The sequence below is a fragment of the Orbicella franksi genome, chromosome 9 (assembly GCF_964199315.1).
Source record: "Orbicella franksi chromosome 9, jaOrbFran1.1, whole genome shotgun sequence".
Taxonomy (NCBI): domain Eukaryota; kingdom Metazoa; phylum Cnidaria; class Anthozoa; order Scleractinia; family Merulinidae; genus Orbicella; species Orbicella franksi.
In genome coordinates, this window is record NC_138153.1 from 20352881 (window position 1) to 20374913 (window position 22033).

At 38.1% G+C, this 22033-nt stretch overlaps 1 protein-coding gene and 1 pseudogene across 2 annotated transcripts in view; one reads left to right on the plus strand and one right to left on the minus strand.

Annotated features, from left to right (window-relative positions):
• Positions 1–2300: 2300 nt before the first annotated feature.
• The window catches only part of LOC145497895 (uncharacterized), a 70002-nt gene continuing 50269 nt past the window's right edge, over positions 2301–22033 (minus strand). For both annotated transcript variants that reach the window (XM_081477771.1, XM_081477770.1), the window contains 7 exons: positions 21791–22008; positions 21125–21280; positions 18916–19099; positions 12566–12806; positions 10033–10281; positions 8717–8850; positions 2301–6025 (listed from right to left, as the gene is read on the minus strand). In XM_081477771.1, coding sequence (XP_081333897.1) covers positions 5249–6025; positions 8717–8850; positions 10033–10281; positions 12566–12806; positions 18916–19099; positions 21125–21280; positions 21791–22008 — 1959 coding nt within the window. In that variant the 3' untranslated portion in view covers positions 2301–5248. The remainder of the gene's footprint in view (positions 6026–8716; positions 8851–10032; positions 10282–12565; positions 12807–18915; positions 19100–21124; positions 21281–21790; positions 22009–22033) is intronic.
• On the plus strand, positions 13532–17255 carry LOC145497414 (arfaptin-2 pseudogene; annotated as a pseudogene).

Below are 22033 nucleotides of genomic sequence, written 5' to 3' on the forward strand. Positions count from 1 at the left end.
AGAACATGTAAAACTTACAAGAGCTCAGATAAAATGATTTATGTATTGTTTATGTTGTTATATTTTCACAATCATACTACCAACAATGATTTGTCTAATTTTAGGACTATGTGTCAAAATGTCAGGGTCGTCGTTTTCAAATTCAAAGGGAGATATTTGTCAAGGCGCATGGCTTATCCTTCTAATGGTAGTTTCAATCCTTTCCTCATTTCGAACAAGGAAGCACACATAGTGAATGGAAACACAAATAGAGAAACTGTTAAAGTCTTGGACGACAAAGAGCATGCGATAAGTGATAGCACTGATAGTATTTGTGCACGCGAGGGTGTACTTGCGCCCGAACCACCACAGAGGGGTCAAATGTGAGAGATCATTTCCGTAATTATTGTTTAACCAGTGTAGGGAAATTCTCTTGTGCAGTTGATTGCCCTTTCGAACTATGTTTTTTAGTTTTCAGAAATCATCTTCAAAATATTACATGCAATGAGTTTTTTTGTGTTGTATGTGAGTCATGCATCTGAAGGCAAAATCTTGGTGCTGTTGAGGTTGTGCGAACAAACTTTTTTTTTAATATCTATACAAACAAGAGAATTAATACAACTGTAAAACATATTTGTAAACACGAGTGACTAACTTGCCGACGATTCACATACCTTCAACTTTTATCGTGCATGTATTTACAAAAACTAAACGTTAAGCAAGTCTGGCTGGAATAAAAAAAGGTTTGCCCGATGTATATGAAACAATACTGGACGCTTGAGAATTTATAATAAACACATGGTACACACGCATTGCTGATGAGAATGAAAATCGTGTCTACCGCGCTAATCAATACGATACGATACAGACGTCTTATTAACAAAACAGGTTTCAAATACCGACGAACGCGTAGCATTAGTACTTCCAGTGCACTCGCGAGAAACGAGACTCGTCTTGTTTCTCTTGAGACTCATCTCATTTCTCTCGAGACGAGTCTCACGAGAAACGAGACGCATCTCGCGAGACGGTGGTAACTTACTTTTGAGCGGTACTGTAGTTATCTCAGTCAAAACATCTCACTATAGATGATCTAAGATACAGCTACATGCTAGATTATTCTGAATTGAGTTGGTCTCAGTCATTACGAGTTGACACGAGGAAGTGCTGTGGAGACTTTTTTTTTAGCAAAAAATTTTTAACAGCCAATGTAGGAAATGTTAATATCAGTACATGATCGCTGTGTTGTTGACCACAGGACTTGCAGTAAATAATAAATTTTAAACTGACAGATATTTCAAATGACGTACATAGCACTGTTCTGGGTGAAGAGCTCCCTTTAGTTTACACAAGTTACGTTGAACCTTAAACTTCAGCAGAGGTGTGATATGAGGACATGCAATGAAGGCATGTCAGGACCATGAGCTATTCATTCATTGCTAATTCACCATGCCTATCATTAACAATCTTCCAGTTTTATTTACTACTTTATAAGTGAACTTAGTGTTGGCCGCTGTTTCCAGAATATGGCTTTTGTGCTATTTTGCTGGTTTTTTGTTGTGCTTGTCAGTACTTTGCAAATATTCAATTTTTAAAAAAGCATACTTTGGAATTGAATTATCATTTGCAGGTAAATGTAAGTCTTTTTTTCACATCTCCCATCTGCAATTTTAGCTGCAACCACTTTAAACAGCATGAGGTATATTATTTGTCCAAAGCATTCATTTCACATAACTCAAGCAAGCCTTCTTTCCATTGAGCCCGATTTCCCTTTTACATGGCCTCACGTGCACTGAGAACCAAGGAATGGACACTTGGAGCAAATACAAGTTACATCCAACACTAAGTACTAGGTGAAGAGAAATCTCAAACTCTCATCAGTTTGAACACTGATATTGCCAGTAGCAATGTCTGAGGCAAAGTCATTTGCAGACCTTTTACTTTAAACACACTCAAGGAAGTTGAGCAAGACCAAAATTGTGTTTATCGCATTGACTACAAATTTAAATAGATCCATACAGTACATACTTCATCTTGGATTTGCAAGTTGAACAAGAATTTGCTGGAAGTGTGATCTGGTACAGGGAACGAATACAATTATTTTTTACCACTTACATTGAAGCAAAACATACCCTTCTTCTCCCATTAAGCTTCTGCTTTCTTAATTCCATTTATTGCAAATTATTTTTGTTATTTTGAAAGAGCCATAGCTCATTAGCAAGCTGTTTAAGATTCCTTTTGATTAATAAGGAAATACAGCGGCCGAAACTCAATTAATCAAGCTTTACAAAGTTTTCAATGACGAAACATTGCTTTGATTTTGAATTGTTCAACCCTTTTCTTCGTAGGTTTTACTTCTCAGCTTTCTCATCGTCGAACAAAAACATAATATCTGTCAACAACCATGTTGTTGGCCAGCGATACACTCATACACTTCATACACAAGTCGAGATATCTAAGAAGGAAAGTGCCGAAGGTAGGTTCAATTCCGGCAAGTTACGATTGAATTCGAAGAGGTCAGAAACGGAAATAATTTATCTTTCAACGGTAGCGATTCGACGAACCATGAAGCTTTGATTCCTAAAATCATCTGTTCAGCACTGAAAATGGTGGCTTTGTAAATCGAGCAGAAGTCATCTACAACTATCACTTGGCCTGCGGAACATTTGATATGGATGTCGTTCCAGATTTCTTTCAGCATCAGAAGCAAGCGAACCTCCTACAAATCATACTTCCACATCACCATCAGCACGTGGAGATGTTTGCTGTTCAGCGATCAGATGAAAATGCGCTCTAGGGAAATTTTCTCCCGGCATGCTTTGCGAGTCGTGTCCAACACCGCTTAATCCCACTGTTCGTCTTATCATCGCATCTTTGACATTAGAAAACTTTGGGGATTTAAATTTTACCGAAATTGTGAAATAAACTCACCATTCTTCCTTTCCATACGAGGTGTAACACATAGTATAACTTTCAAATCGTAAAGTGGATTCCCAATCAACACTGCAATTTTCAGTTCGTCGTTTTAAGTTAAGCTTACATTATTACCCGACAAAACAAAGTTGCGGCCAGTTCGTATCGCATGGGCCAGCCAAGCTATACAATCCATCATTGCTTTCCGTGCATTGTTACCTAATTTTTGCATAAGTTCCATTTACAAGTTAAAATGAAAACTGCCTTGGATTTACTACGCATAATTCGCAAGGTAAAATATCGTCGTTGCGGCATTTGACCCATCTAGCTTGCAAGTTGAGATACGTCGCAAACACTTGTTACCATTAAACCCTCAGCTTTAACAATACTTTCACCATCAAGCAAAGTAAACAATCTAAAACAAATAGTAGATAAAGGCTGCTTACCTGCCAAGGCTCCCATAACTCAGCTGATTTCCACACTCCCCGGGTTGACACACATTCCGCCATACATTCCGCGCAATTTGGAAGACCATGCGATGAGCCAATTTCCCATGATTCCCTTCCCTTAAGGGGCTGGGGGCAGGGGTAGTTCCACCGGGGGCCCTCACATCAAAAATACGAAAACATTTGCGTGGATAGTTTTTTACCTTTTTCCCCTACTTTTCATTGGGGACTACATATTTTGAAAAGTCAAAGCATTTTGACGTAAAGTGTTACGACCAAGGGGGCTCCGATTACCCGAGTTAATTTTCAAGTTTCAATGGCACGAAATTAATTAAAAGTTAAGCTGAGGCTCTAGAGATCAGACTTCCACTTCCAAATCGTCACTCTATATTCCGTTACAACTTTTATCTTCTCTGGAATCGGCTCGACTAGCAAATTATCTAAATCCTCTTCACAGACTCTTCGAAGCGCAAAGAAGCTGCCGCCATTTTGTAAACAACTGTACACTGCTAAGCTACTCATTATCTACTGCAGGATAGAAGAACATCACTCGTGATAGAAAGTTAGTAGATTTATACTAAAAAAGATTAGCATTTTAAAGTGTAGAAATACTAAATGCGTTTGTTAATATGAATATCTTCATTAAGTAGTCACCGAGAAACCGTTACGCATGCGGCAGGGACTCACGAAGCTCTCGGATAAAACCCCTGTGAAAATGGTTTGCCACAGTGTTTAAATCTTCCCCTGGAGCCTATCGGCGATAGTGATATCATCAAGGTAGCTGGGCTTTCATTTATAATCTGTCTTGAAAATGAAGGATATTCATACGCACAACCTTGTTTGATTAAAAAAGTAAAGTTGTTGACACTTTATTATTGAAAACACTTGGCAAGGTTAAATTCTGCCTCGAGGAGAACAAGTATGATCAATGTTGCAAAACCCTGCGGCCAAGAAGCTTTTACCGTTTCATATTTAATAATTAGGGATTACGCTCTTGATTTGTATGAGATGATAGTTGATGAGCGTTCATATTTAGAAGGGGTTAACTTCGCGCTGTTGCCGATACTTCAACTCAACAATATTTGTAGCTTTTTGACCGTAATACAGCCAGTTTTCACAAAGCCAAAACTCTACACGACAAAAACTATGTGCTTACATCCGAGATACAAAGTTTCTTATCTAGTACTTCATTTAAAGTTCACATAATGTCAAATCCCATTAAACTAGAAAACTACAGTTGTGCGGCTATAACACACGTTTTAGCAAGATCACACGTGGACCAAATTGTCGTTTGAAAGTTGCAGCTGTTTTCGAGCTGTTTACTCCCGATCACTAGTTTGTTGAACAATTTTACGATTGTTAAGTCCCATAACAGTCAATTTTCTTCCATTAGTCTTCTTGGGAATTGAAATGTAACAATATTTCTTAATCGTACTCCATAAATTGAAGAAAAAAGAAGAAAACTTGTCTGGGAGACCTCCAGATTTCTTGGAGTGGTATTTCTATTCACTACGAGTACGGATTAAAAAAAAATAGCAAAAAGCTATTTGTACAACAGAGTACATGCTCAGATTAAACAGCCCTGCAGAGCAACACTTTTATAACTAAAGTTCCTTTGTTACTGTCTGTATATTGCTATTGTTTTACTTTTATGTGACAAGCATTACAACAAAGCTTTTTACAACATTTTGGAATTAGTCGTCGGTTTAGGTTACTTTGTACGAAACAGGAGCGTAGCCAGGATTTTTCGAAGGGGGGGTCACACTGTGTCAAAGTGAGGGTACTCACCAGATTGTCATTACGTTTCCGCCACCTGTTGTAGGTTGTCTGCCCAAAAAAGGCTCACAAAAGGGGGGTCACGGGCACCCCAGGAGCCCCCCCCTAGCTACGCCCTTACGAAAGTTCCTACTGATTTACCATGCACCTTGATTACGCATGACTCTCTTAGCTAGTAACTGCTGACGCTTTACAATAGGATGTGTATTAATATTGTAGTTCTTGAGGAAATTGCTCTGACAGCTATCAAGCTGCTCCTTAAGATTCGTTTTAAGCACTTCACAAGCTTTTTCACTAGCTTTAAAATATTCATGGGCTTTTTGGGGGTTCTCTAAATCTAAATATGAAGTACACAGTTTCTGCAGAGTAAACACAACCATCGGATGATTATCACCAAATGTTTGTCGATAAATAGTTTCGGCTTTCTTTAAGGACAGCTCTTGAGCCATATTCAGTCCAAGTTTCTTTTCAGCATCACTTCTTATCAGCGAAAAGTCCGCCTTCAAGTAGTGAGAAACATTGGGACTCAGCACTTTTAGAGCTGAACAAATTTCCTTGAGGGCAATCTCGTGAAAACCCATCAGAATTTTCAGGCGCGCTATCTCCTTCTTCGTCACGGCGAATTTGCGATGATTACGTCCAAGGGATTTGGACAAGATTTCTTCTGCTCTGACAAGATCCGTGTCTGCTTTCGACAATATCTTTTGAACGTTCAGCTCATCTGAAGGCCATCTGACTGACTCGAAACTGTCAAGAGTAATTTCAGTTTTCTTTCGAAGAAATGCAGCAAACTCGGGATGTGTTACTTTTTCTTTGGGGAAGCAAAGTTCTACTTCCCTGAGATATTCTTTTGCCGCATCAAAAAGACCCATCTTAGAGCACGCGTACGCAACCCTCACGGTACATTTTCGCACCTGCAACAAAAAAAACGAAAAAATTAGAACCAGACGTAATCGTTAAACGAAAAGGAAAAACAAAACAGGGTAACTGGTTTAGGTTTCCTCCGAAGTATCATCTTGATAGGCGAAAGTAGAACTATTACAGATATCATTTCATTCACCAAGACGCAAATCATCCCCAGCTTAGCCGTTTTTTCTAGATTTCGAAAAAGCTTTTAATTCCATTGAATGGAATTATCTTTAGAAATTCCTGCCCAGGAACTTTCAACTTTTGTCCGCAACTACGGCAGTGGATGGACGCAATATATAGCGACATTTGAAGTTGCAACCTAAACGACGGCTTTACCACTAAGCAGTTTACTTTGGGAAGGGGAGTCAAGCGAGGCTGTCCTCTCTCTTGTGACCTGCTTTCTATTGGGATGGAAATTCTGGTACCATCAGGAGCAAAATTGAAATAAAAGGCATCGAGCAGATGACAGAAACACAATAAAACTTACGCAGTATGCTGATGATACCACTGTTTTTCTTAGAGACGTTCAGTCACTAACCAACCTTTTTAATTTACTTGCCCAGTTCGAAAATTATTCTGGATTACGAATAAATCGATCTAAATCAGAATTTATGTGGTAAGGATTTTCATACAACGAACAACTCGCAGCCAAAAAGAACTTTTTTGATCGACTACACCTAATAAGAAGAATACTAACCATTTGGTCGTCACGAGATATATTCATATACGGCAGGATCAATATAGTAAAGACAACTGCAATTCAAAGCCAACTTTCGTTTGTAGTGTGCTGAACACACCAGACATGTTCGCTACTTAAGTTAATAAGCTAATTTATGATTATGCATGGACTGAAGTACAAAAATCCAAAGGCTAAAAAAATCTACCTTGTTTGAAAGTAAAGAAAAAGGAGGGCTAGACATGATCGATTCGACGTCATTTGTTAAGGCATTAAAAATATGTTGGGTGAGGCGTCTTTACTGCGCTTTCTATCTGGTGTCGGCGGAACACTTCTGTTACAATATAATTACAACAAAGAAAGACGTACAGGACCAAATCGTTTGGAATAATTGATTCTTATAAGGTCTTATAAATTAGCAAAGCCTCCGCGTATTTTTGAAGCTGGCATCAAGGCGGTATCTATAAACTTTCCAGTCTTCTCGACGAGAGTAACACTCGACTTCTGTCATTTAACGAGTCTTACAAAATGTAACGTTAAATGTAATTTTTTACGGTATCGGTCTCCTTTCGGCAATATCCAGTGTCTTGAAAAAATACCTAAAAACAGAAACAGCAAGCCGCCACAGACAATTTACTTGCAGTTAATAAACTTAAGTGCAAAACAATTTACGGATCTTTAATTGATCATCAGAACTTCTCTCCTCCAACGGGTGAGAAAATAATTACACAATGTGGATCTGATATTCACGAACGACAGAAAATATATTCTTTACCCTTTCTCCCGACTTAAGAAATTACACTTTCAATATTCCAATACAAGATTGTTCGCAATTTTCTTTACAAAATGAAAAAGGTTGCACAAACCTAGACCAAACAGTCAGTCATTTATTTGTATCTTGTCCATATGCTAGTTATTCTTGGTCGGATTTTATTGAATGGTATCAGTTTTTTACTAAAGAGACCCTGAGCCTTTCTAAGAACGAAATTATTTACGGCGCACTTAATGATCCTTAATAATTGGTCTTCTTGTTCAACCCTAAAACCACCTTATTCTGATCGGTAAGTACGTTCTTTATTGCAGAGCATTAAATTGAATTCAATTTCAGTTCGCAGATTACAGAAATCTTGTAAATGACAAAATAGAAATTGAACGTTATATAGCCCTTGTGAAACAGACAAACATAACACCTTTTTAAAGAAGTGGTATAGTTTCATGAATTAATGCATGCAGTACGTAGACTACGCAGTCACACTCTCAATTTGCAACGCTTAAATAATTCCAGTTTTGTGTATCGTGCTGCAACCTATATGGTAAGCTTGCAAGTGATGCTTGTAAGGAAGCAATATAGTGTATTGTAAGTGAGTAATGTAACGTAACGTATTGCAAGAAGGTGATGTAATGTACTGTTAGTGATGTATGCAAGTAATATAGCAGATTGTAAGTAAGAAAGGTTATGCAACGTAATGTAAACAAGTAATATGTCGTAGCTGTTGCGATGTCCCTACCAAACCTCTACATATTGATTGTAATGTTTTTTTTGTTTTTTTTTTTTGGCATCAAAAAGGCAAAGCTAATAAAATAAAATAAAATAAAATGAAATGAAATGAAATAAAATAAACTAAATAGAACAAAATAGGCGGAGTGTTTTGTACAAGTTGTCTCTGATCTTCTCACTGTGTTGAACTGTTGCTATTGTAACCTGTTATGTTAATAGGTGTTCACCATCGTTGTCGGTAGTGCAACTAATGTAAAGAGTGGCAGTCTTTGAACCATCGAATCATAAGTATTGTGAAGACAAAACAAGGGCAACGACTCTGGACATATGCTAAGGTCGAGTCGCTGTCAACGAGAAGAAAAAAGTTGCCATAAAAGTGGTAAATGTTCCCGAACATAATTAACCTAAACTTTAGGCGAGTGTTTTTCACAATAACATGGTGTGTTGCATTGTAAACTTTCAATTAGTTTGTCCTTCGCTTCTCTTAGCAATGTCCGGCCTAAAAGGTTTTTAGTTAGTTACCTCTCTGTGTTCCATGGTGTTTTCATAAGTGTCCTTGTAACTCTGCAATGCGCTGAAGGCTAAATCAGCACTTTTGACAGTCTCCCCGATGATCAAGCATGCCTTGCTGAGCCTCTTCAGTGAATTGGCTCTCTCTATAAATCAATTTAAATGGCGACAGCCAACAAATAAATCAGTTCAAACAGCTTTTGAAGTCGAGGGGGGTACCTTCATTTCAGAACCATCGATTTCGGGTTGTTACGTTCAACGGAAAAAAGATCTGCGAAAAATGAAACACGATGTGTGCGAATAAATTTTGTCTCCAAGAGTGAACGTTTCATACTTGTTGTCGACGCGACTTTTTTAGTGCAGGAGGAGATTTTTTCGTCCTCAAGAGAATTTAATCTCTTGAGGACAGTAAGAGAACTTTGTTTGTTGTTTTTCTGTGGACGCGTTTTGCTAGTCGGTTTCCCTTCATCATCTTTTTCTTAAGACCCCGGTAGTGCGAAGGGTGGATAGGGTTTTACACCCTTTAATCAACTGGGGCCCGGTCTTTTTTCCGTTGAACTGATGTAACTATCTCAAATCAATGTTCCCGAAATTGAAGTATCCTCCGCGACCGACTTATTGATTCTACCATCAGCAGTTTCATCCGTTCAGTCACCAAATCAAGCCAAATCACAACACGAAATTCAGCTAGACAAGCCCATAAGAATTGCCTTGCTATTTAAAGATCAGAAATCGGCCGACGCAGTACAAAGGGATCTCAGCGAACTTAGCAAGAAAATTCGAAGTTATCTACGCCCAGTGTTTGATGATATCAAAGTGGTAATCGTCAACGGAAAATGGTGGAGTTAAAGATGCCCACCAGTTCTAAGAAGCTGAAAGCGACCTGAATGGACCTTGTCACGGCTAGCTTTGCTTATTTGCATTCCATCGTAATCTAACATGGATGTGAGGGAATTTCGGGCAGAACCAGCAAAATTCCCCGAACTTGCTTCACATACTTGTTGGATTGTAGTGTGATGCAAATGAGAGAAGTTAGCCTTCTAAAGGCCATTGGTACACTTAAATGCAAGCGTAAGTTCAGGTTTATTTACGGATGTACTGATGCTTTTGTAAGAAATTCGCGGAGTAGGACATTCTAAAATATCAGCCACAAACCTCTAAATATCTCGACGATTCTTTATTTTTCTCTTTAACCCGTATAAGAGATGAAAACGTGTAACTGAAAAGATGCAGTCTGGCAACCGGTCACTTGCTATCAGCTATGTTTGTAATTTACGGCTTATATTAGTAACTAGCTGAACACTCTATTTAACACCAATGCTTATTACCTGGATGTAATGGCGAATCCTGTCCAAAAATCTCCACTGCCCTTTCCAGCTGTTTCTTTCCCGTTTCTACCATTCCCATTTGCAGATATGCATACCCCAAGTAGTTAAGGTTGGCAGCAACAATTCGATGATTTTTACCGTGGAGTGCAACGTAAATTTCCATCGCCTTGGTGAGATTCTTTACTGCATCCTCCACATACCCAATGTCACTTTGAGCATGCCCAAGATTCAATAATGCAGTAGCAATAGCTGTAACACACATTGTAAGTTGTAAATTTGCAAGCCTTTTCAAATAAATCTTTCGCATCAAACTCTTCGTAGCTAAGATAATTGTACACATTCTGCGGCTCTTTTTTGCCTTTGAAGCTTACCAAATCTGGTTTTTTTTCCAATCATTTTTCTCCCACATGCTGTCGAAAATGTTTAATGCCATTACAAACACCCTCTCCGCAGTCATTTTCCACGTTTAGCCAAGCACAGGTATATTGACTGGTAATCGAGACTCAGGGAACCAATCAGAAGGTAAGAAATCCATTATCCAAAGTTGGTTAATTAAAGAATTGGTTCAAGCGGGAGTTTTGGAAAGCACGCAGAAGCGCAAGAGTCACTCAAGGTGCAGTAGAGAACAACTCTAGCTTCTTGAGTACTTTCCAAATTTCCTAAGTGCACCCATAACTCGACATATGCACAGCTAAAAGTATGAACCAATTCTATTATAACAGTCATATTGGGAACAACATGGGCGCTAACACATGTTTTATTTGTGATTGACTACAAAGTTCTCACAATGTTCGGTGAAGGAAAAGGTAGGATCTTATCTGCTGGTTAAAAAGACGCCACATTCAGTTGAGCGACAGTTGAGCGAAAACGCTTCATCTGTTTTCTAATAAATGTCAAAGAATTAATGAAAATGTAGGCGAACAAAGTCAAAACACTCAATGAATATGTAGGCAAACAAAGTCAAAATAATCAAGTTTTGGTAAACATCTTAGCTTGGTAAAAGTCAAAGGCCCAATGCAGGGTTTGGATTGCGAGTAACATCTGCGGAAGAACTAGGTACCATGTCTAAAAATAGCTTAAGAGGGATTACTTTCAGTATAAGGCCTACGTGGGGGATTAACTCTTTTACCTTGATCTTCTCTTGCTTTAATCAATTCTTGTTAATACGTGTGTTTATTGTTAATACCTGTGTTTATTTATTGGTAATGTCATCCTGGAATCTACAAAAATCCACAGAATGCCACAGTTAAATCAGCTAAGCAGAGTTTGACGCGAAAGATTTAAATGAAAAGGCTTGAAAACCTACAGCAAAAGCGACTGAACGAAGAATATAAAGCAGCAAAATCCGCGAGAAGATCCAAAACCGGACTTCGAACAATTTAGTTCAGAAAACGTTACGCTCAGCACTACAGTGAAGCTTGTTCCCCTACATTTGGGTCTACCCCTCCATACGTCAATAGACTTGATCAATTCTGAGTAATACAATAATAGTCGGTCTATGACGAGAGCCGTGTAAACAAGTTAACTCTCGATTCCGCCATTTGACTAGCAAAAGGCGTACAGTTTTCGACAAGGTCATTATTTCGGATCATTTGTTATCATTTTCAAAAATGTCGACGACTTTAATGGCAATCGCGCATTGCGCATCATTGCGACGCACAATGTTAAGCGTAAATAGGCCATTTCCGAATTATCTTTAGCCCCTTTTTCAAAGCGAGTCTTGGTTCCCACTTTTCATATGAAAATGAGATTTCATTCACATGCAAATTAAACTCATTTTCTTATGAATGGTTGTGCACCAGTCCTCGCTTTGATAGAGAGGGTTAAGGCAACTAGGAAATGGGCTATTTGCTCGCAGATGAGTGTGTGCACTTAAACTCAATCAAGAGATCTCCTGCTTTTTTTAAATTTATCACTGCCTATCGAGCGCAGGGGCATGGAATTATTGCTCTTTCCTCCGCAGAGATTCGAACGTTCGTTTTTTAAATCCGCTGCGCGAAAGAAGTGAGTGTTTAAAGACGCAAAGTTGAATGGATCGACAGAGGTATAATCGTTACGTGTTAAATACTAGAAATAGTTTTCACATGTCGTCACGGTGCGCCATACTTGTGTCCCAGTGTTTTTCCTGGCTTTTGCCTTAGGGGAGATTAATTCCTTACTTTACCTTGTTTCCTTGTTCTATTGTTAAGAACTACATTTTCCTTTATTCCCTGCATTTTTCAACTATAACGATATTAAAATGTCAACAATACCTAGATTTTCAGCAGCTTAATTTTTCTTTTTCAGCCTCTTTTTAATTAGTTAGACAATTTAGCTATTTATCTTCACTTGTATGAAACGGAGAAAAATTTAATAAGCTATACAAGAAAGTTTCTGCTACCGAACGAATAAATAAACATTGAAAAGATTAATGGCATTTGAAAGAAAATTTTTTCTCGTTTATTCTGTAAAACAATACTGCATTGCTCGTTCTGTAAAGGAGTATTGGGTTGAACTGAAATAGTCAGTAATACTGCAAATTAAAATAACCTACCTGGATGACGTTTTGTGTCATGCTGCCCGTCTGAAATTTCTTTAACCTTCTCTGCATAGCGAAGACTTTGTTTAGAATCTCCCTTATAGCGATACACCACACTCAGCTTTGATAAGATCACGGCTCTGTATATGTCGTTGTATCCAAACATGTTTAGTGCTTCGTTCAAAGAATGAATGCTCTCGTCCAGTTTGTCCATGTTTCGTTGAACTGAGGAAAGGCGGCTGAGCGTCAAACCAATCTGAAATGGACATTAGTGGAATCAGTCTCTTACAAACCCTCTTCACTGCAGTGTCTTTATTAACTTTATCTTTATTACCTGTTACCCACTATCGAAACAAAAACAAAACTCTCCTTTCTGACTGGTTTCGGACCTTTTTGTTACGTAGCTGGAATGGCATTTTTGCGCCCATTCGCCACTTCAGCAACGAAAAGAAATCTAGGCCGAGTCTCATCTCAAGCTCGTAGGACCGCTGCTGGGGTCGAATAGCTTCTGATCTTTTTGTTGACGTCTCTCGACTAATTTCTCCAGGAGACTCGCCCATTATATTTTCTCGTTTACAAAGTGGCGAATAACGCACACTTCAGTAAGTTCTTGTTGTTTTACTACTGATCTGTAGAACTAGGGAAACGCGCCACTGACTTTTTCCCTAGTCTCCTTTTCCAGTTTAATAAAAATATGTTTCTGTTTAGAGACTCAATGGTCTAGAGGTTTCCGTAGACAACAAACCATAGTAAAATCAATTGCAGTACGAGTTGTAGAGTTATTTTGTAAAATTTGTAAGGAGAAATAAGTTCCAGCAAGAGACGAGTGTGATCCGTGCAATCTCCCAAACAACTACCGTTCGGTCGAGGTTACAGCAGGTAGTACAGGTATTCTCAGGTACCGGCAAATACGAGAGGGTCCACGCATGTGCAACCTGGCTATTGATAACTTGATAGGAAAAAAAACTTTCAGCCATAAAAATGATGTTAAAGAAGAATATCAACAGAGTATTCAGGGGTAAGCCGTAGTAGTACTGAGAGTCTTTTTATTCATGTGTTCCGGTTTTTCGCGCCGTTGGAATGGGTTGATTGGACGTTAGTTTTGTGACTGGGCTAGGAACTAGTTATTCAACTTTTGTTTCACCTTGATACGATTGATTTATCCTTGACGAGGGCCTTTTACCCTTAACCTGAGAGGAAAATGAAATATTTTTGAAAAGATCGAAATCTGATGGAATTGTAGACAGAACCCATGGGTAATTAAATGACAAACTGTTTATAAAAAAGACAGTTGAGTTCGATCAGGGCGACTGCCTTGTAACGGTCTACATCTTACATATAATTCTTCACGTACCGGAAGGCGATATATTTATTTCACTTGTGCGGGATAATAATTGCATAATATCCACTATTTGTAGTTTGATACTTAGACAGTTGCTGTGTAACCTCGGTATTTGGGAGCAAATGACAATGGCAACGAGAACGGCGCTAAGCAAAAGGCTAAATGTGCATTGTAATGCCTCCGTACATGCGTTATTACACCCTGGTCGGCTGAGTGTGCAGTTTCATCTCTTATAAATCAGCGGCAGTTTAAGCGGACCTTTTCACACGGCGTCCGGACATCGATTCGAAGTTACCATTTCCTGAGTCGTTTGATTAAAAAGGAACATAAACCGGTTGACTGAAACCGAATGTCATAAGCTGAATCTCACATTGCTCTCACAACAGCAATGCAACGTGTTTACAGTAAACCTCTCATAAACAAAACACGTTTTCCCTTTACGTGTCCGTTACTTAACAATTATTCCAAGAGCGTGCGTAAATAGACAACTCGGCGATGCATGGCCGCCTCGTTGGCTATAAACATCTCATATAGTCATATCCAACAAGCGTGAATAGAATAATTGTTTTATTAAAAACGCCCCAAAAATATATAAAACTCAAATAAAAATAATAAAAATAAGAACGCACAAAAAAATCACAGTACGTTTACGATATTTGTAGAGCATGGTATAATGGCTCATATATAATGATGGCCAAGCCAATGAAAACTCTTCAATTGCGGTAACCAATGACCAAGGTTTTAATAAAGCAATTATACCATGGTATACTAATACGGTAAGCGTAAAGCTACTTTTCTGGGGCGTTTTTACTTTTATTTTAGTTGTCTTTATTTTGGGGCGTTTTTCATAAAAAGAAATTATTCCACTCGCGCTTGTTGGGTATGAAGTGATTATAGCCAACAAAGCGCTTCGAGATGATTATCTGTCATCTCAAATCTGTCATTTCTCGTGGAATAATTGTCTAATGTACACTGCAATTCAGATTTCGCGGACCTCCAAAGACTCCAAGCGAAACGAAAATTGGTTTGAGAAAACGGGAGCTCCATTTATCGAGAGTAAAACTGAAATTCATCATTTCAAGCAAATAATAGAGAGATAGTCGAGATCTACTAAACTCTACTATAGCTAAGCTCGCTTTAATGCTATTTGTAATTTGTCCTTTCGCTCTACGGACTTATCACTTTTCATTTCACCCTTAAATTTGAAATAAAATTTGCATTGTCATTTCAGTCTGATGCCCTCTTAATAGAGGTTTTTTAGCGATGGAAAGGGGCTCGTTATAAAAGTAAATGTAGGACGCTAATTTCGGGACCATTCTTAGCGTCCGCTTAATTGGGGTCGGCATAAGAGTTTTTACCGTGTGGTGCTCCTAAGCTTCCGTCTGATGATGCTGAAGAAGCCAACAACATTCATCAGACATAAAATGAGCGGAGGAAGATGACTACCCAGTGCCGGGATATTTCGCAAGGTGTTAAAAATATAGCGTATTGTTCACTGAATCTTGACAGGAGCTTCGTCGTCATCAGTGTCATGGCAGTCACCACAAGGAACATACCAAAATGGTCACTCCACTTCTCAAGCCACTGTTCGATCAGGAACTGCTCAGAAAATGGAACACTTAAAGAAATGGAGTATTTCAACATACAAGTATACTAGGCAATACCTTTCTGAAAGGTTTGGTAAAGGTACAAGGACTGTGGATACTGAACTTGAAGGACAAATTATTTTGCTCAGTAAAAGAAGCCAAAGTAAAGTATACGAATGTTCTAAAGCTTGCAAAGCAGATGACACATAATTTTCATGGTTTGGTTCAAAGTCAAAGAGGTCTTGCTGAGGCGCTCACAGATTTAGGGATGAAATCCCCAGAGCTACAAAATGAGTTCAACCACAACGCCGAGTCTCAAAGATCGCTGGTACATAATGGGGAAGCTCTTCTTGAGGCACTTAATTTTTTTACATCCAACCTGACCACCTTGGTGCACAAGACTGTGGAAGATTCTATTGTGACAGTAAAAGCATATGAATCTGCCAGAATAAAGTATGATGCCTACAGAACAGACCTAGAGTCTACCCAAACCGGACCAATAACCTCAGCTTCGGCTGTTAAAGCTGAAAAGGCTAAACAACAGTTTGATGTCCAGAAAGAGAAATTTGACCGGCTTCGTGATGACTTGGCAATCAAACTCAGATTTTTAGAGGAAAAAAAGGTATATAGTTTGTTTACAATAATTTGAGGCGTGCAGCTCTTAAGGAAACTGTCTGACCATTCTTCAAAATAAAATTTTACTGACATTTCGTCATTTGAAAGGAGGTAGATTTATCAGAGAAATGTTGGCATACATCAAAAGCTTCCATCTGCCACATCTTGGATAAATAACCTGTCTTATTAGTCACGCGTTTTCAATAAATTAGACAAAGTACTATAAATTTATATCATATCTTTTACAAACAAATATGAAATAGGTAACATTTTTCATCAGGAGAAGCAGTGACCTTAAATCCTGGAAACAAAATAAAAGTGCTAAGGAAATATTTGCCTTCAGTTTTTAGGTATTGGTTTTGCAGAAATCCTTGATGGTTAGCGATTTTCTTTCGTGTAGGTCCTGTTTCTTTCCCTTTGTGAACGTTGGTCTAGTTAGCAGAGAACGCAGCAACAATTTAGTTGTTATTCAGATGCTTGATTGTGCATAATTCGGATAATAACTCACCCAAAAACTTCGAGTCAAAGTAGCGCTTTGCCAAAGTCTTGCATTGAGATTTTACATTTCCTGCTACAACCAGAATAGAGCTACTGACCAAAACAAGCCTTCTTCGTGGTTTTTGCAGAGATCCTGTCTCTCCATTTCAGCTGTTGTCCAGAGCCGTCGATTCTTTCTTTTTTTTTTTTTGTTCTGTTCTTTGTAATGCCGTAGGCTCTGTTTGATCAACCCGGTCGCTATTACAATTGAAAGTGATGCATAAGCAACTGTCACTCTTCCAAAATGCAATTACCGCTTACTTCGCAGGTAACAAAAACGCTTTGGAAAACTGTATGAAGGAATTCCATGTTAAAATCACGAGCGATGAAAGTAAACAGACATCATTCCTGGAGCACTGATTTAGCGTTGCGTAAGCGTGTCATTTTGGGATGTAAGTGATAAAGGCTTTGGACAACTAGCTCGAAACTTGAAGCTGCGTCTCGATTAATGTATCCATATCTCCTTTAAGTAGATGACAGGAGACTTAATGAGAAAATTTTAACCTATATTATTTTTTCTCTGTCCATGTGAACTAAATTTAATTTAAAAGGAGTCTCACAGATTAAAATCAGTGCAGAAAACTTGAAGCCATAATTTTACACACGTTTAAAATACGCTTCCACTTCTCTTATCCTCATTGAAAATTATACATGTTTCAAACTATGGTATTAGAGCTGTTTTCATTTGAGTGTCGAAAGTATTCAGGCAATTTCTTTGGTTTTGGTGTTGGTTTAACTTCGGTTTGAGACTGGCCTAGTATCGACCGAGTAATCTAATTGGTGGGTATTTGGCTTGGCTTTAGTCTTACGACGCTCATTTAAAAACTGTTTTAACAAATGTAATACAGTTATAGTTAGGGATGTCAAGGTAGGACGAGAAAAAAGATACCCATCTTAGGTCACTACTGAAAAATTCATAATCTACTTAAGAGACGGAAAATTTAGGACGCCAGGGAAATTAAAACCTTATCATCACATTGCAGTGATAGACATGACAACGCATGCCTTGAAACTATGATTTTAAACTTGACATTTCGTATGCTTAGTCTATATCCACAAATCAATTTACAGTCACTTATAAAGATATAAGGAGAACCATATGAAATGTCAACTTTAAATCATAGTTTTTACGGCATGCGTTGTTTTGTCATGTTTGTTACTAGTGTGCTTTTTATTCCTTTCAAAGGTAAAATGGCTCAAATATTATGTATGCCGGCAAATTCCGCATTTGAAGCAACGTAGAACTATAGTAGTCACATGATTGATTGAGTGAGTGTAGATTTGAAGAAGGATTTTTTAAAAAACATATCTAAGGTGGCCCATCAGCACCATAGTGATTATTAGCTTCTCATTGCTTCATTTTTATTCGCAATTATTTGAATTGTCCATAATATTCGCTTTGATTTTAAAAATAATTCCTATTTTACAAGGCTAAAAAAGGTTAAAGAGTAAAAAACACTGAACGTTTTCGACACTAGGTCTTCATCATCATCATCACCCTGATGAAGACCTGGTGTCGAAAACGTTCAGTGTTTTTTACTTTTTAACCTTTTTTAGCCTTGTAAATAAAAACTATTTGAATTATTTTAATAAAAATATGGAAGAAAATGATTCTTTTCGTATAATCTCTGTTTTTCTTTCCTTTTTCCAACTTGTTGAGCAGTTTATCTCTTTTATCTCTCTCAATTTTCTTTTAGTTTTGAGTTCTTTTTTTCCTTTTTACTGTTTTGTCATTTTTTTGTAAAAAAAAAAACGACATAAAAAGAAGAATTTTCTTAATAATGATAAATGATAAATATGGGAAATTGCTATGAATAGTTAGCGGTTTTTGCACTACAAAGCTAAGGTCCGACGATATAAACAAAAAATGTTTAAGTCGTGTAGAGTTGCGTAATAAAATAAAAACAAAAATATAAATAGCACGAAAAAACATATGTTTGTTAGATATTTTCACTAAATGAAGCGTTAAGACACCAAAAAGCACGATGGTGTTGATGAGCCACCATAGAATCTGTAACTAAAGAAGTATAAGAGAATGACTATGTAAGTTGCAATAAAAGACAAAGCGAAAGCCTAGTTTTCACTTGCGACGCAAACATACAAGAATCCATACAAACGCTTACAACTGCAGCACAAGAATAAAAGCATTTTGATCCTTTTCTTGCGCTTAGCTTTACGTATTTGTATGGGATCTTTTTGTTCCTCTTGCTTGTGCTGACGTTAATGGTTATTGTTGTGTTGCTAGAGATAACCAGTAGATGTAACTCAGTAACGCGGTTAATTACCCTGAGCTTGCTTGGTGAATGGACGGATCTGAAGATCTTCAGAGCCTTCTTTAGGCAGTCTTCTGCTTGAGTGTACTGACCAAGGTAACGGTATGAAGACCCCAAAGCACTTAGGGTATACCCATACTCTTGTTCGTAGTTCCCAGTTTCATCGTATATCTCGAGAGCTCTCTTGATGTGATTACTACAGAGAAATCGATGCCTTGTCATCATTTTCCCATGAATTCTGCATAATTAAATTAATTGCTGGTTCCAGTGAAAAGATTTGGTTTTGTTTTCCTGATAACTTTGATATTTCCAAAGATAAGACCGAAAGAAACATCGAGAATGCAGGAAAACAGAACTTACTCTTTCCCAGGTTGGAAGTTAGAGTATAGTAATAATGGAGGAGGGGAATACAGTTCACAAGTCATGAATAAAACAAGAGTAGTTATATGACAGTTAGTTAAGACGTGATCTAATACATGTTATCAAAACTCAATAAAATATACTATTGAAATTAACTATTAAAAGTTGACTTCCTATTTTAAAAGGAACTCAAAGGAACTCTTCAGATAAAGAAAGTGATCTGTTGAGAAGAGTAATAAAAATAAATGGGGACTTTCGTTCCAGAAAACGCTCCTGCATTGAAATTTACAGTCTCTTGGCCTTTCGATACAAACTTTTGCAGCTGCAACTGCCTAAAGTTTCGACAGCTTGTTGACTTAGTGTTTGTGACTAGACTGCTTCTAGATTCTGAACTAGCAGGGGCACTGCTAACACTGCCTTCTTAAGAATAATAATGCTACCTTGAATTTCTGTCCTGAAACGCGCCCATGCCTCGCTAAAATTTACACTCACCCAGCAATGACACAGCCGCAGTAATCATATAGTCACAAGCATATTCCCAGGAAAGTTCTTGTTTCTAACAAAATGTGTTCATCGGTCTACCGAGAGTGCTTCCTTCAACAGGAGCATTACAGCGGAGCCCCATACTCATATAGGGAAGAAAAGGAAACCCGTGAACTGAATTACTCAAGGTTATCATGGCTAGCGGTATTGCTCGTGGGTGCGTATGACGGCGACGGAGTTGCCCAAGATGGCGGCCAGACTCCAGCTAATAGGTTGACAGACATGCAGCCTTGGTTTAAAGCGTTCTTCTTTGATATTGGACATCAATGTTAGAGCCAATTAACACCTGTCGAAACAAGTTATCGCTGACCAGTATCGCGTGACCGTGTCGCGAGCTCAAGTTTGTAGCTCATCGAGGTCACGTGTTTTTTTTTAAGTTGACCGCTGACAAAACACTAGTTTTCGATTGGGTTGCGGGTTCATGTCAGGTTAACTTGTTTTAGACAGGGAGGGTTTGCTCGGAAGCCTGTCAACGCTAACCCAGGATTAAAAGTTAACCAAATTATAAATTTTGAGTATTTTGAGATCATTCAAACTCAAAACAGAAGGCCAAACAATATACAGAAAACCTCACCCCAAAGTTACAAATTCAAATCAAAATTCTCGCTTATCCTGAGTGAGCTTTAACCCGGCCCAGGAGCTCCACTTTTAGGTTTGCCTAAACCTAAATCTATATATTATTCTTTTGAGGTTAATAGGACTGCAAATGATTCCGATGTGGACCGCAAGTACTCAGTCATGTCAATTTTCTAAGTTAAACTAACGGAACTCCTATTTAAGGCAATTGTCGCAAAAAAAAAACGTTATCGTTAGGATAGACCTGTAACATGCCTTTCGTACCCACAGAAAGCACTGGAAAACAATGCCCTTTGGATTAAAGAAAATGCAGAGAACATCATATTTGAACTACGGAAAAGTCCTTGGGTCAAATGTAAGAGAAAAAGGGCTCTCGAGAAAAAAAGCCAAAAAGAAAATCCGTTGACATAGGGTAACGACAACATATAGAAATAAATTTATTCATTGAGATATTGCCACCATTCCCCAACTAAGCGAGTATAAATAAGAGCTCTGCATTCATTGAAGTCTTGTCTACATTGCCCACTATTCCGTGCGAAAAAATAATATTTCTTATTTTCCTGTAGGATCATTTGCAGTCCTAAATGGGGATCATTGACAGTACACTTTGGGAATCATTTTGAGTTCGATTATATTACTTCTCAACGAGATTAGCCCATGCCAATTTCTCACGGGGCTACATTTTTAAGCATCCTCGTTCGTTCAAGGCATTTTGCGCTGCTAAGCCATGTACAGTACTCACATCGCTTCAGATTGTTTTCCAAGCTCGTTCAAAACGTTTCCAAGACTTTGCAGAGTGAACGCAACTTGTGGATGTGCTCTGCCATCGAACAACTCCAGTTTTTCTTTCAAAGCCTTTCTTAGGTATCTTTCGCCTGTCTGAGGGTTTCCCAGATGACTATGCAAAAAAATTAGGTAACATTAGATTGTTACGTTTTTTTAAACCCAGGTACGATGATGTATTTTATGATTGGTAATGATCTTTTAAAATGACAAAAGTCTAGCGGTCTATGCAGGTCTGACGAGTCTTAAACACTTAATGGTCAAACCTCTTTACTACTAACCGACTTTAGCTACAGCGATTTGTCAGATTGTGTGTCTTAACTTTGAACAACCTGCTAAAATCCATGACAAAATTGTTTGGAAAGTTAGTTATTCTTTCCTATACTTTGTAAATAATCAGATCCACAGGGACCTCTCCAAACAGTTTCCGTGAGTTGAAATGAAACTCGCTGTTTAACTGTGTACACATTGTGTTTCTTGGATTATAGATTAGCATTTTTTGTATGGCATCTGCCTTCTTTGCCCTTGTTTGTTTGTATTTAATTGTTCCATTTCTTAGTGTTTTATTTAATTGATGTGATAACGTATTGTGTCACATGTGTAAGATGTTGTAAGTCATATATACCTGTTACTGCAAGCCTCTCCAAGAAAATGCAACACATTGGCCAAGTCTAGCCGCACATTCTCTGGGCCCTTGTAATTCTTAAACAAGGATTGTGCAGTCTCTAAATGACTCCGTGCTTTTTCAGACTCACCAGAGTAGAGTAAACTCTCGCCAAGACACGCGTGACCATCAGCCATAGAAAGAGATTCAAGCTCTTTTTCTGGTAGTCTGCTGCTCAGCTACAAAATAAATTTCAAACGATCT